Raw genomic sequence first — 13949 nt, 5'->3', positions numbered from 1 at the left:
AACCAAGACAAGAACCTGAGTTAACTTGAAACACAAACGCTTTATTTAAAGGAGCATCTCAATTCCGTGTGGCGGACAAAAAAAAAGGAGCAGATTGTGACAGACCATTCCCATCGGCCAAGTGGTCGAACCCGACATCCAAGACCCTGTAAACAGACCCAAACAGGAGATGCTGACAGGCCCCGCAGCAATTGGCAAACTCCCGCCTCCCTCTTGTCAGTCTCTGTATGTAGACTCTGTCTCCCAAACCCTCTCACCCTGGGCTTAACGAAGCCTCCCTACCACCAACCAAAGGTCTATCAAAGGGGTGTCCTCTTTGCACCCACCAGCGAGCAGCCAAGCTCAGCGCAACCTCCGGGCTTCTCGCTCTGACTCCAAAAGGGTGAGCACGTCGCCCTCGCGCACGGGGCCTTTTACATTGCGGATGATGGATCGGCTCGTGTCGTCCATGAATTCCACGCGCACCTACGGGTCCCCACCGGAGAGTGGAGGAAGAAGTTAGGGCGGGCCGCGGAAAGGCACCGCGCAGTGGGAAGCAGATATGAATTCAGAGAACGTGTCGGGGCCAGAACACAGATCGTTAAAGGGAACCATCAGAACCCTGTGATGAAATGAGAATCGGCTCCCGGATTCCGGCTGGCAGGGGTTAGGGCAGGGTAGAGGTCACATCAGGGTTTAGGTCCCCGGCAGTCGGCCAAATGCCCCCACCCGATTACCTGCGTGCACTGTCCCTGAGAACCGGTCCTGCCCAGGACCTTGGTGACCTGGAGGAAAGAAGCTGGGTTCAGACCCGGCCCGTTTGGCTCCTCTAATCCCTCCCCCTGCCCCCAAATTCGGGCCCCCACCTCACCCTGGCCAGCTTGATAGGCTGCACACGGCTGGTGTCCATGATGGCGGCGCGGCGGCGGTGTGGCGGAGAGGAGTCACGTGCTTCGGGGAGAGACTTTATAGGACATTCTAGCACCGCCCACTCCCGTCTCGCGATACCACGCCGCGTCTTTCCCAGCAGCCCCAGCGGTGGAGACGCCACCGGCTGCGTCCTTCAGTATAGCGGACGGAAGATGGCGTCCGCCACCCGTCTCATCCAGCGGCTGCGGAACTGGGCGTCTGGGGTGCGCGGGGCGGACAGGGCTGCACCATGGGGGGCTTCGGGATCCGTGTGTCCGGGACTCGCTCCTGCTCCTCACCTCCCTCCTAAGGCGGGACCCTTCGCTCTCCCCGAATCTCCTTGGGAACCCCCAGCTCGTGACCCCTTCAGCCCGGGACCCTCTCCTGGCCTGGGAACCACTCAGGCCCGGGATTTCCCCAGTCCCCGACCTTCTTAGCCTTGGATCTGTGGGCCCGGACTCTGGCTTTGCTCTTCACCTGCAGGACCCACATCCGTTTCCCCGAGTGTTCATCCCCTGCCTTCCCTTAAAATGCGCATCCCCGGGCCATCCCTGGTCCCTTGCCCTCTCCTTTCCTCTCTCCTGGGGTGCCTTGCAGGCCGACCTCTCCTCTCCTCTTCCCACAGCATGACCTGCAGGCGAAGCTGCAGCTGCGCTACCAGGAGATCTCCAAGCGGTGAGCAGGCCCCGCTCGCTGCCCAGCCTCTGGCTCTGTCCTTTCTCCACCAAAAACGAAATCTGTGTTCCTTTAGACCCCTGAAACGCAGGGCTGACATCCTGCCACCAGTCCCCTGCCAGGCTGTGGAGGCAGAGGTTTGCCTTTAACCTTGCTGAACTCCAGAGGACAGCCCTCCTGAAACAGCGAGGCCGGGCGTGCATTCTGACTGGCAATCAGGCTAGATTTGCAGTGCTCAGCGTGGCCATGTTAGTCAGTGTTATCCCCAAGCTACAGATGAAAAAAGAGGTCCAGAGAGGCGAAATCATTTGCCTCAAGTCACTCAGAAGCTAAAAAGTGGCAGCGGGGACTTGAACCCAGAAGTGTCCTGATTTCAGACTCATTTATATGAAAATATTAGTTGATATTTACAAGCCCCTGTCATGTATGACCTCAGCCTTGGGTTTAACTTTGTGAACCAGGAAAGTTCTTATCCACATTCTTTCATGGACGCCACATTCTAGGGAGAAGCATAGTAGGGAAACAAACACAGCAGGTAGTATTGTTCTGGAATGCTTTGAAGACAAAACAAAATAAGTGGAAGCTGGAGGGTGGCTACGTAAAGTCAGATGATTGGGAAAGATCTTTCTTTGGAAATTGACAGTTGAGTCCCCTGAATGATGGGAAGGACCCATTCAAAGAATAATTATTGAAAAAACATTCTGACCGGGCGCAGTGGCTCACGCTTGTGATCCCAGCACTTGGGGAGGCCGAGGCAGGCGGATCACGAGGTCAGGAGTTTGAGACCAGCCTGGCCAACACAGTGAAACACAGTAAAACCCCCTCTCTACTAGAAATACAAAAATTAGCCGGGCGTGGTGGCGCGCGCGGGTAGTCCCAGCTACTCGGGAGGTTGAGGCAGGAGAATCGCTTGAACACAGGAGGTGGATATTGCAGTGAGCTGAGATCGCTCCACTGCACTCCAGCCTGGGTGACAGAACAACACTCTGTCTCAAAAAAATAAAAAAAAGAGAAAAAACATTCTGAGCAGAGGGAACAGGAAGGGCTAAGAGTGTCAGGCTGGACAGAGCCTGAGTGGAAGGAGGCCAGTATGGATGGAACCCATTGAGGGAAAGGGATAATGGTATAATCTATGAAGTCAAAGGGTAGGCAGAGGTAAGGCAGTCATTGAGGATTATAATGAAAGGAAGAAAAATAGCATTAAAATAATGAAATTTATGTAAATGCCTATATGTTGTGACTAATTCCAAATATTAGAAGTATCAAACTTTGTTTTCAACTTTTTTTTTTTTTTTTGAGACGGAGTTTTGCTCTTATTGCCCAGGCTGGAGTGCAATGGCACAATCTCAGCTCACTGCAATCTCCATCTCCCGGGTTCAAGCGATTCTCCTGCCTCAGCCTCCCAAGTAGCTGGGATTACAGGCATGTGCCACCACGCCTGACTAATTTTTTGTATTTTTAGTAGAAACGGGGTTTCACCATGTTGGCCAGTCTGGTCTCGAACTCCTGACCTCATAATCCGCCCGCCTCAGCCTCCCAAAGTGCTGGGATTACAGGTGTGAGCCACTGCGCCCGGCTTGTTTTCAACTTCAACGTTAAGTTCTGGGGTACATTTGCAGTTTTGTTACAAAGGTAAACGTGCCATGGAAGTTTGCTGCAAAGATCAAAGATCAACCTATCACTTAGGTATTAAGCCCAGCATCCATTAGCTATTCTTCCTGATGCTCTCTCCCCCCCACCCCCCGACCCCCCCAGTTGGCTTTCTATCAGGGTAGTTGTGGGCCAGTTGAGGAAATGGCTTTGTGAAAGTTTTGACTTTTTTAGGATGACGGCACCCTCTAGTGATTCACCTGGATGTTTTATTGGTCTTTTTTTTTTTTTTTTTTTTTTTGAGACAGAGTCTCACTCTGTCGCCAAGCTGGAGTGCAGTGGCGGATCTCAGATCACTGCAATCTCCGCCTCCCGGGTTCAAGTGATTCTCCTGCCTCAGCCTCCCGAGTAGCTGGGGCTACAGGTGTGCGCCACCACACCCAGCTAATTTTTGTATTTTTAGTAGTGACGGGGTTTCACCATGTTTGCCAGGATGGTCTGATCTCTTGACCTCGTGATCTGCCCGCCTCGGCCTCCCAAAGTGCTGGGATTACAGGCGTAAGCCACTGCGCCTGGCCTTTTTTTTTTTTTTTTTTTTTTTGTAAGACTGGGTTTCTGTGACCCAGGCTGGAGTGCAGTGGCACAATCATAGCTCACTGCAGCCTCGAACTTCCAGGCCTAAGTGATCCTCCTGGTCCAGCCTACCAAGTAGCTGGGATTACAGGCACATGTTACCGTGCCTGGCTAATTTTTAAATTTTTGTATAGAGACAAGGTCTTACCATGTTGCCCAAGCTGGTCTTAAACTCCTGGCCTCTGACTGGGCATGGTGGCTCATGCCTGTAATCCCAGCACTTTGGGAGGCCGAGGCAGGCGGATCACAAGGTCAGAAGTTTGAGACCAGCCTGGCCAACATAGTGAAAACCCATCTCTACTAAAAATACAAAAATTAGCCAGCATGGTGGCGCAAGCCTGTATTCCCAGCTACCTGGGAGGCTGAGGCAGGAAAATTGCTTGAACCTGGGAGGCGGAGGTTGCAGTGAGCCGAGATCGCACCACAGCACTCTAGCCTGGGCGACAGAGTGAGATTCCATCTCAAAAAACAAACAAAAACACTCCTGGCCTCAAGCAATCCTTCCACCTTGGCCTCCCAAGGTATGAGCCACCACATCCAGCCTCCTTAAGCAAAGTCTTTCACATAATATATTGCTTTTAATATTAAACATTTTTTACTTTATGTTTCTTATTTTTAAAAAATACAGTGACTAACACTTGTTTTAAAAAAAAGGCCAGGAGTGGTGGCTCACGCCTGTAATCCCAGCACTTTGGGAGGCCAAGGTGAGAGGATAACTTAAGGCCAGGAATTCGACATCAACCTGGGCAACATAGCAAGACCCCCGACTCCACAAAAACAATAGAAAAATTGTTTTTAGCCAGATGTGGTAGTGTGCGCCTGTAGTTCCAGCTACTTGAGAGGCTGAGGCGGGAGCATTGCTTGAGCCCAGGAGGTTGAGGCTGCAGTGAGCTATGATCACACCTCAAGCGATCATATGATTGCATATATCATCCAGGCTGCAGTGCATATGATCACTGCCTCAGAAAAAAATTAAATTCCGGGAAACAGTTCCCAGACAAAAAAGTGACTTAGAAACATGGCTAAGTGGAAACAGATCAATTTACGGTTTTTGCCGTCTTCTCTGCTCCCTCTCTCTGGAAAGCCCATCTTTTGTTTTGAGCTTTTTTTTTTTTTTGAGATGGAGTCTCGCTCTGTCGCCCAGGCTGGAGTGTAGTGGCATGATCTCAGCTCACTGCAACCTCTGCCTCCCACCACCATGCTTGGCTAATTTTTGTACTTTAGTAGAGATGGGGTTTGCAGTGTTGGCCAGGCTGGTTTCGAATACCTGACCTCAAGTGATCCACCCACCTCGGCCTCCCAAAGTGCTGGTATTACAGGCATGAGCCACCCTGCCCATCCTTGTTTTGAGCATTTCTTTTAAGGCCTCAGGCTTCCAGGTAAATCCAGCCCAGGGTTTAGTTCAAGCCAAGACCGAGCTCTGTTCACCCCTCTCTGGGCTCCAGAGAGGAGTTGCCTGGCCACATGGTGGCAGGAAATGCAGAGATCTTGACAGGCTCCAAGGCTAAGGTGTTCTTGAATAATGGGCCTTGATCCTAGCAGGGTTCTCCAGAGACTTCCTGAGATAACAGGAAACGCAGGGCGTCCAGAGCCTGGCCTTAGGGGAAAAAGCCACTCAGAGTGGACAAAGTCAGGTGAGGCTGGCTGCCAAGCTCAGCCGTGGGGTGGGGGGCATGGGGACATGTCCCGGGCCTTGGGAGCCTCAGAAAGGGTCCTCTGTACCCTCCACATTCGGGACAGGTGGGGTCCCCGGGGGTGGCATCTTCATATCCAGAGCAGGGTCCACCATCTGCTTCTGGCCCCAGGACCCCTCCCCAGGCATATGTCCCTGCCAGTGTACCAAGGGACACCCCCAGCCTGTGGCTTATCCCAGTGGCTGGCTGTAGATCCCACATTTTGTGACTGAGGTGACAGGGGCCCACAGCGGGGCCATGACAGTGACTGTCTCTTTGCTTCAGTGCTCATCCTTTTTCCCCTCAGAACTCAGCCTCCTCCCAAGCTCCCTGTGGGTCCTAGCCACAAGCTCTCCAACAATTACTATTGCACTCGCGATGGCCGCCGGGAATCTGTGCCCCCTTCCATCATCATGTCGTCGCAGAAGGCGCTGGTGTCAAACAAGCCAGCAGAGAGGTGAGGATCTCCAGCGCTGCTCACCACAGCCCCCATGCCCCCTCCTGCAACCCACTCTGTCTCCCAACTTGTGGAAAGGGTGCTTGTCAAGATCCTACTTAGTAAGCATCAGTTGCGTCAGGAACTGTGCTGCTGGGAGCTTTTTGTCCGAGAGCTCATTTACTCGTTTTTAGAGACAGAGTCTTGCTCTGTTGCCCAGGATGAAGTGCAATGGCGCGATCATCACTCACTGCAGCCTTGAACGCCTAGGCTGAAGTGATCCTCCCCTCCTTCCTTGGCCTCCCCAGTAATTGGTGTTACAGATTAGTGCCACCATGCTGGGTCAATTTTTTTTTTTTTTTTTTTGAGACGGAGTCTCACTCTGTCACCCAGGCTGGAGTGCAGTGGTGTGATCTTGGCTCACTGCAATCTCCACCTCCCGGGTTCAAGCGATTCTCTGCCTCAGCCTCTCAAGTAGCTGGGGTTACAAGTGCCCACCACTACACCCGGCTAATTTTTGTATTTTCAGTAGAGGCGGGGTTTCACCATCTTGGCCAGGCTGGTCTTGAACTGACCTTGTGATCCACCTGACTCGGCCTCCCAAAGTGCTAGGATTACAGGCGTGACCCACCGTGCCTGGCCTGTTTTGTTTTTGTTTTTGTTTTTGTTTTTGTTTTGAGATGGAGTCTCCCTGCGTTGCCCAGGCTGAAGGGGTGGGTTGCCCCTCCACACCTGTGGGTGTTCCTCGTTAGGTGGAATGAGAGACTTGGAAAAGAAAGAGACACAGACAAAGTATAGAGAAAGAAATCGGGTGACCAGGGGACCAGCGCTCAGCATACGGAGGATCCACCCGGCCTCTGAGTTCCCTTAGTATTTATTCATCATTATTGGGTGTGATGTGTGAGAGGGGGATGTGGCAGGATCATAGGATAATAGTGGAGAGAAGGTCAGCAGGTAAGCACGTGAACAAAAGTCTCTGCATCATAAACAATGTAAAGAATTAAGTGCTGTGCTTTAGATACATATACACGTAAACATCTCAATGCCTTAAGGAGCAGTATTGCTGCCCGCATGTCCCACCTTCAGGCCTAAGGCGGTTTTCCCCTATCTCAGTAGATGGAATATACAATCGGGTTTTACACCGAGACATTCCATTGCCCAGGGACGGGCAGGAGACAGATGCCTTCCTCTTGTCTCAACTGCAACGGGGCATTCCTTCCTCTTTTACTAATCCTCCTCATCACAGACCCTTTACGGGTGTCGGGCTGGGGGACGGTCAGGTCTCTCCTTTCCCACGAGGCCACATCTCAGGCTATCACATGGGGAGAAACCTTGGACAATGCCTGGCTTTCCTAGGCAGGGAACCCTGCGGCCTTCTGCGGTGTTTTGTGTCCCTGGGTACTTGAGAATAGGGAGTGGTGACGACTCTTAAGGAGCATGCTGCCTTCCAGCTTCTGTTTAACAAAGCACATCCTGCACCGCCCTTAATCCATTTAACTCTGAGTTGACACAGCACATGTCTCAGGGAGCACAGGGTTGGGGGTAAGATTACAGATTAAAATGGAGTCTCTTATGTCTACTTTCTATACAGACACATTAACAATCTGATTTCTCTTTCTTATCCCCACACCAGGCTGGAGTGCAGTGGTGCGATCTCGGCTCACTGCAAGCTCTGCCTCCCAGGGGTTCACGCCATTCTCCTGCCTCAGGCTGCCTAGTAGCTAGGACTACAAGTGCCCACCACTACACCTGGCTAAGTTTTTGTATTTTTAGTAGAGACGGAGTTTCACCGTGTTAGCCAGGATGGTCTTGATCTCCTGACCTCGTGATCTGCCCGCGTTGGCCTCCCAAAGTGCTGGGATTACAGGCATGAGCCACCATGCCCGGCCTCCATGCTGGGTTAATTTTTAAATGTTTTGTAGAGATGGGGTCTTGCTTTGTTGCCCAGGCCGTTCTCAAACTCCTGGGCTCAAGCGATCCTCCTGCCTTGGCCTCCCGAGTAGCTGGGACTACAAGTGAGAGTCACCATGCTCAGCAAGAGCTCATTTAGTCCAACCCAGGGGAGGGTAGAAGTTAGCGCCTCAGCCAGGACTCTGCATCCTACAAAACAGATGAAGTTCCGGGGTCCCTCCAAGGGTCCTGTGAAAAACTGAGACATTACTGTTTATATAATTATGAATTTTTATTTTATTTATTTCTTTTGAGACAGTCTCACTCTTATTGCACAGGCTGGAGTGCAGTGGCGCGATTTCGGCTCACTGCAACCTCCACCTCCTAGGATCAAGCGATTCTCCTGCCTCAGCCTCCCAAGTAGCTGGGATTACAGGCGCATGCCACCACGCCAGGCTAATTTTGTATTTTTAGTAGAGATGGGGTTTCACCATGTTGGTCAGGCTGGTCTTGAACTCCTGACCTCATGTGATCCTCTGGCCTTGGCCTCCCAAAGTGCTGGAATTACAGGTGTGAGCCACCATGCCCAGCCATGTATTCTTCTCAGAGACAGAATTGTATAAACCTTGGGCTCCTCTCAAAAAGTAGTTTGGTCCCTGGTTTCAGGTGTCTTCTCTTAATTAAATGGGGACTCTAATAGGATCAACTTCAGAAAGCTGTTAGGAGGGTTAGTCCTCATAATTAATATTTGTAAACTCTTGGAGCCTGGCACAGAGTCAGTGTCCTGCCTACCTCCTAATAACTCCACCAGTTAGATGGTGATGGCCCCTCTTGCAGAAGAGGAAATCGAGGCTCACAGAAGCCAAGTGACTGGCCTGGGCCACACAGGCAGCAGTAAGCAGAAGCAGGATTTCAAACCAGTTTGCCTGGACTCCCATTGGGGTCTGGGCTCTACAGCCAGCTCACGGTGTGGGCAGTCCCTCAGCCTTCTTGAGCCTTGGTTTCTTCACGTATAAAATAGGGATGCTAGACTTGCAGTGTGCTGAGATCTGGGAGGTGATGAGGTCAGGCAGGGCCTGCTCTGTACTTAAAACTCTGTGAGGGCTGGGCGCAGTGGCTCATGACTGTAATCCCAGCACTTTGGGAGGCCGAGGAGGGTGGAGCACCAGGTCAGGAGATCGAGACCATCGTGGCTAACATGTTGAAACCCTGTCTGTACTAAAAATACAAAAAATTAGCCGGGTGTGGTGGCGGGCGCCTGTAGTCCCAGCTATTCGGGAGGCTGAGGCAGGAGAATGGTGTGAACCCGGGAGGCAGAGCTTGCAGCTCACTGAGATCGCGCCACTGCACTCCAGCCTGGGTGACGGAGTGAGACTCTGTCTCAAAAAAAAAAAAAAAAACTCTGTGAATAGGCCAGGCGCAGTGGTGTGTGCCTGTAATCCCAGTGACTCGGGAAGCTGAGGTGTGAGGATTGCTTGAGTTCTAGACTTGTTTGAGTAACACAGCGAGACCCCGTCTCTATTAGAAATTTTTTAGGCTGGGCATGGTAGCTCACGCCTGTAATCCCAGCACTTTGGGAGGCCGAGGTGAGCGGATCACTAGGGGTCAGGAGATCGACACCAGCCTGGCCAACAGGGCGAAACCCTGCCTCTACTGAAATACAAAAGTTAGGGGCGCTGTGTCTCTCGCCTGTAATCCCAGCACTTTGGGAGGCCGAGGCGGGTGGATCGCTTGAGCCCAGAAGTCCAAGACCAGCCTGAGCAGCATGGGGAAACCCCATCTCTACAAAAAATACAAAAATTAGCCGGGTGTGGTGGTGTGCACCCGTAGGCCCAGCTACTTGAAGGGCTGAGGCAGAAGGATCTCTTGAACCTGGGAGGTCGAGGAAGCTTCACTGAGCTGAGATTGCGCCACTGCACTCCAGCCTGGGTGACAAAGTGAGACCCTGTCTCATAAATAATAAACAAGAAAGAAAATACAAAAATAGCTGGGAGTGATGGCGCACACCTGTAATCCCAGTTACTTGGGAGGCTGAGGCAAGAGAATCACTCAAGCCTGGGAGGCGGAGGTTGCAGTGAACTGAGATTGTGCCACTGCACACCAGCCTGGGTGACAGAGCAAGAGTCTGTCTCAAAAAGAAGGAACTCAGTGGAGTGGTCCTTGTTGTCACCTTCTGATTCACTGGAGTCCAGCACCAGAGTGTGGCAAGATACCTTGTTCCCACACAGCCCCTTGCCATGCCCCCAGAGATGTGTGTATTTCCCAGGGAGGCCACTTCTGCCTTTTCCATTTCCTTGAGGCTCCTGGGAGGTCCTGTGCCTGCACCCCTGGGGCGCCTCCTCCATCACCCCACCCTCCTGCTTCCTTTCTTGCTTAGGCTGTGAGGTGTGTGAGCTCCACAGGCTCAGGTGGGTGGGGTGAGAGGGGAGGGTGCTCATCCTGGACTTGCCGGCACAGGGTCTCCTGGGGGCTCCCTCTTGGCCAGCTCTGGGCCAGAGATGCGTTTTGCAGTTGCCATTTGCGCATGGATTCTCAGCCCCACCAGCCTGAGTTTTCCTGAGGGCGGTGCCCCATCTTCCTGGCTCTGCGCCCACACAGTAGTGCCTGCCATGCAGTTCTTGCCCAGTCCGAGGCAGGAATAGCTGGAGGCCATTGTCACCTGATCGCTTGGCCCATTTGCCAGCATCCTGTTTTGAGGGGCAGCAGGAATGGGGGTGGGGGCCTTGTGTACGCTGGAGACCAAAAGTGGGAAGGGAGGAGCCCAGCTCTCCACAGTGGGTTCTGGGCCTGGGGGCCACAGCAGGGGGTTCATACAGGGCTCAGGGGAGAGAGGGGGCTTGCCAGCTCCCACCTGGCGTTGGCTGATCCTCTGAGGGGCTGCGTTGGAGGGGTTGGCATTCTGGAACACCCTGCTGTCTGTCCTGCAGGTCCAGAAACTCCCTGTGGGTGTGTTTGTCCTGGGGCAGGTGTGGGCTCCCTCAGATCTTTCCACACTGTTCTTTGGAAACCCTCACTGAAGTCTTTCCCTCCTCCAGCTCTGCTGTAGCAGCCACTGAGAAGAAGGCGGTGACTCCAGCTCCTCCCATAAAGAGGTGGGAGCTGTCCTCAGACCAGCCTTACCTGTGACACTGCACCCTCACGGCCACCCGACTACTTTGCCTCCTTGGGTTTCCTCCAGGGAGAATGTGACCTAATTTATGACAAATACATAGAGCTCAGGTATCACTTCTAGTTTTACTTTAAAAAATAAAAAAATAGAGACAGAGTCTCACCATGTTTCCCAGGCTGATCTTGAACTCCTGGCCTCAAGCGATCCTCCTGCCTTGACCTCCCAAAGTGCTGGGATTACAGGCATGAGCCACCACACCTGGCCTGATTTTATTTTTATTTTTTAGACTTTCCCACTGAGGCCTCTGCTTGACCTTGGTCACCTTGTAGCTCAACGGGGAAGGCAAAGGACAGTGAGGGCTGCTTACAGGGAAGGCAGACCTAGGGCAGATCAGGAAAGGCCTCCCTGAGCCAGAAAGCATTATGCTGGGGCTGTGGGATGAGAATGAGTTAGCTCCAGAAGGAAGGCAGCTGGTTCCTGGGGAGGAGATAGAAATCTGGCTGCAGGAGCCAGAGTTTCGCGCTTGTCACCCAGGCTGGAGCGCAATGGCATGATCTCAGGTCACTGCAACCTCTGCCTCCTGGGCTCAAGCAATTCTCCTGCCTCAGCCTCCCGAGTAGCTGGGACTACGGGTGTGCACCACCATACCCGCTAATTTTTTTTTTTTTTTTTTTGTAGAGATGGCCAGGCTGGTCTCAAATTCCTGACCTCAGGTGATCCGCCTGCCTTGGCCTCCCAAAGTGTTGGGATTACAGGTGTGAGCCACCACGCCTGGCCCCTGATTTTAAGCAATACCCAGCTTACTTGGATTTTGGGGTGAAGTCAGTGCTGAGTCTCCCAACTCTGTTGGCACTCCAGGGGTGGGACAGACACTGTCCCTGGGTGCAGAGGCCCTGGAGACAGCACTGCCCTTTCCCCCAAAGGCCAGGCTCTGACCTTGAGAGTGGTGGGAGTGGGTGATCCTTCTGGGAGGTTGGACTCCCAGGACCGCTGGCTGTTGGGGAGCATTGATTGTGAAGACCAGTCGGGAGGGGTAAGGGGTGTATGTGCGGACACTCAGTAGGCCAGCCACAGACTTCTCACTTCTTTTTTTTTTTTTGAGACAGAGTTTCGCTCTTGTTGCCCAGGCTAGAGTACAATGGCGCGATCACAGCTCACTATAACCTCTGCCTCCTGGGTTCAAGTGATTCTCTTGCCGCAGCCTCCCGAATAGCTGGGATTACAGGCGCCTGCCACAAGCCCAGCTAATTTTTGTATTTTTAGTAGAGACGGGGTTTCGCCATGTTGGCCAGGCTGGTCTCAAACTCCTGACCTCAAGTGATCCGCCCACCTCTGCCTCCCGAAGTGTTGGGATTACAGGCGTGAGCCACCGCGCCTGGCCTAACTTCCATCTCTTGAGGGTTCCCACAGCCACTTCTCACATGAACCTTCCTCAGCACCTTCCCACTGAGGCTCCTGCTTGACCATGGTCACCCTGCAGCTCAACGGGGAAGGCAGAGGACAGTAAGGGCTGCTCACAGGGAAGGCAAACCTAGGGCAGATCAGGAAAGGCCTCCCTGAGCCAGATCCCATTATGCTGGGGCTGTGGGATAAGAATGAATTCGCCCCAGAAGGAAGGCAGCTGGTTCCTGGGGAGGAGACAGAAATCTGCAAAGGGAGGGTGTCCAAGTCTGGCTGCAGGAGCCACCCAGTGACCCTACGCAGGGGAGTGTCATGGCTTCCCCAGGGCACAGCCCCGGACCCTTCAGCAGCTAAAAAAGATCAGCTGTGGACCAAGAGGGTGCTGAGACCGCCCTGCCCTCTGGAAGGGGAAAGGCCACGGCTGCAGGCAGCAGGTACAAGTGTCCCAGAGTGGGTCCTACAAAGGCTAACACCTTCCTGGAGAAGGTGGGATTCTGCTTGGGGTAAAAGGATGAATCAGATTCAGAAAGGTCAGGAGGGAAGGAAAGACTAGGCAGGGTGTGCAGAGGCCACAAGGAGGGCAAGACCCTAGGCAAGGCATGCCACTGACGGCATCTGAACCAAGTTTTATGACCACAACTTTTTTTTTTTTGAGACAGAGTCTCACTCTGTCACCCAGGCTGGAGTTCAATGATGTGGTCTCGGTGCACTGCAACCTCCGCCTCCCGGGTTCAAGCGATTCTCCCATCTCAGCCTCCCTAGTAGCTGGGACTACAGGAACATGTTACCACACCCGGCTAATTTTTGTATTTTTGGTAGAGACAGGAGTTTTACTATGTTGGCCAGGCTGGTTTAGAATCCCTGACCTCGTGATCTGCCTGCCTCGGCCTCCCAAAGTGCTGGGGTTACAGGCGTGAGCCACTGCGCCGGCCAACTTTTCTAAGAAATGGGGTCTCACTGTCACCCACGCTGGAGTGCAGCCCCAAGTGATTCTCCCACCTCAGCCTCCTGAGTAGCTGGGACTACAAATTAGAGCCACCATGCCCAGCTAATTTTCTTTTTTCTTGAGGCGGGCGGGGACTTGCTGTGTTGCCCAGGCTGTTCTCGAACTCCTGGGCTCAAGCGATCTGCCCGCCTCTGCTTCCCAAAATGCTGGGATCACACGCGTGACCCACTGCGCCCGGCCTTTATTATTAAATTTAATTAATTAATTGATTTCCTTTCCTTTTTTCCCCCCAAGCAACCCGACTCCGAGAATGGACGTTTGATTTATTCATTTACTCACCAAATGTTTTCTAAGAGCCTACTATGAGTCAAGCACTATGTGTCAGATCCTGAGAATAAAGCAGTGAGCAACAGAAGATCCCTGCCCTCCAGTAGCTAGCATTCTATGGGGACTCGGACAATAAACCAGAATAAGTAAATAAAATAAATTACCTGTCGGCGCCACAAAAGCAGTGGGATGAGGGAGGAAATGGGGAGTGCCTGAGGGGCGTGGCTGCCATATTAAAGAAGATCACGAGGCAGTAACATTTGCAGCAGTCCTCATTTGGAACGGGAAATAATGCAAATGAACACCAACAAATTCCTTCCCATCCCCAGAAGTTTCTAACTTCAAGCGGGCTCCATACCTTTCAACTGATCTGGTCACTGG

At 52.6% G+C, this 13949-nt stretch overlaps 2 protein-coding genes across 4 annotated transcripts; one reads left to right on the top strand and one right to left on the bottom strand.

Moving 5' to 3' along the window:
• Positions 1–20: 20 nt before the first annotated feature.
• Positions 21–968, bottom strand: RPS28 (ribosomal protein S28). The gene is made up of 4 exons (XM_004059924.4): positions 851–968; positions 717–764; positions 327–465; positions 21–146 (listed from the first exon to the last, which is right to left on the bottom strand). Exons 1-3 carry the CDS (start codon positions 887–889, stop codon positions 343–345), a joined length of 210 nt encoding a protein of 69 aa, XP_004059972.1. The 5' UTR covers positions 890–968; the 3' UTR covers positions 21–146; positions 327–342.
• Positions 969–985: 17 nt separating this feature from the next.
• On the top strand, positions 986–13656 carry NDUFA7 (NADH:ubiquinone oxidoreductase subunit A7). 3 transcript variants are annotated; one of them, XR_008674138.1, is made up of 5 exons: positions 986–1112; positions 1514–1563; positions 5767–5916; positions 10821–11004; positions 13536–13656. XR_008674138.1 is itself a non-coding variant. In XM_055371525.2 (5 exons), the coding sequence occupies exons 1-5, from the start codon at positions 1062–1064 to the stop codon at positions 10829–10831; spliced, it is 354 nt and encodes a 117-aa protein (XP_055227500.1). In that variant the 5' UTR covers positions 986–1061; the 3' UTR covers positions 10832–11063. The 3 variants fall into 3 exon arrangements, 2 of the variants coding, with proteins under 2 accessions (XP_055227500.1, XP_004059969.3); XM_055371525.2 differs by lacking the exon at positions 13536–13656 and adding an exon at positions 5329–5420 and having other exon boundaries at positions 10821–11063; XM_004059921.5 differs by lacking the exon at positions 13536–13656 and having other exon boundaries at positions 10821–11063.
• Positions 13657–13949: the final 293 nt, after the last annotated feature.

The sequence above is a fragment of the Gorilla gorilla genome, chromosome 20 (assembly GCF_029281585.2).
Source record: "Gorilla gorilla gorilla isolate KB3781 chromosome 20, NHGRI_mGorGor1-v2.1_pri, whole genome shotgun sequence".
NCBI lineage: Eukaryota > Metazoa > Chordata > Mammalia > Primates > Hominidae > Gorilla > Gorilla gorilla.
Note: the sequence above shows the minus strand (reverse complement) of the source record. Positions and strands in the feature narration are given on the sequence as shown.

Excerpts from the sequence above, each read along its gene's own strand:
- NDUFA7 (XM_055371525.2), top strand. The coding sequence starts at position 1,062 with ATGGCGTCCGCCACCCGTCTCATCCAGCGGCTGCGGAACTGGGCGTCT. Across the intron at positions 1,113-1,513 it reads TGCGGAACTGGGCGTCTGGG|CATGACCTGCAGGCGAAGCT; the intron begins GTGCGCGGGGCG and ends CTCTTCCCACAG. Across the intron at positions 1,564-5,328 it reads TACCAGGAGATCTCCAAGCG|GGTTCTCCAGAGACTTCCTG; the intron begins GTGAGCAGGCCC and ends TGATCCTAGCAG.
- RPS28 (XM_004059924.4), bottom strand. The coding sequence starts at position 889 with ATGGACACCAGCCGTGTGCAGCCTATCAAGCTGGCCAGG. Across the intron at positions 765-850 it reads AGCCTATCAAGCTGGCCAGG|GTCACCAAGGTCCTGGGCAG; the intron begins GTGAGGTGGGGG and ends TCTTTCCTCCAG. Across the intron at positions 466-716 it reads CTCAGGGACAGTGCACGCAG|GTGCGCGTGGAATTCATGGA; the intron begins GTAATCGGGTGG and ends GGGGACCCGTAG.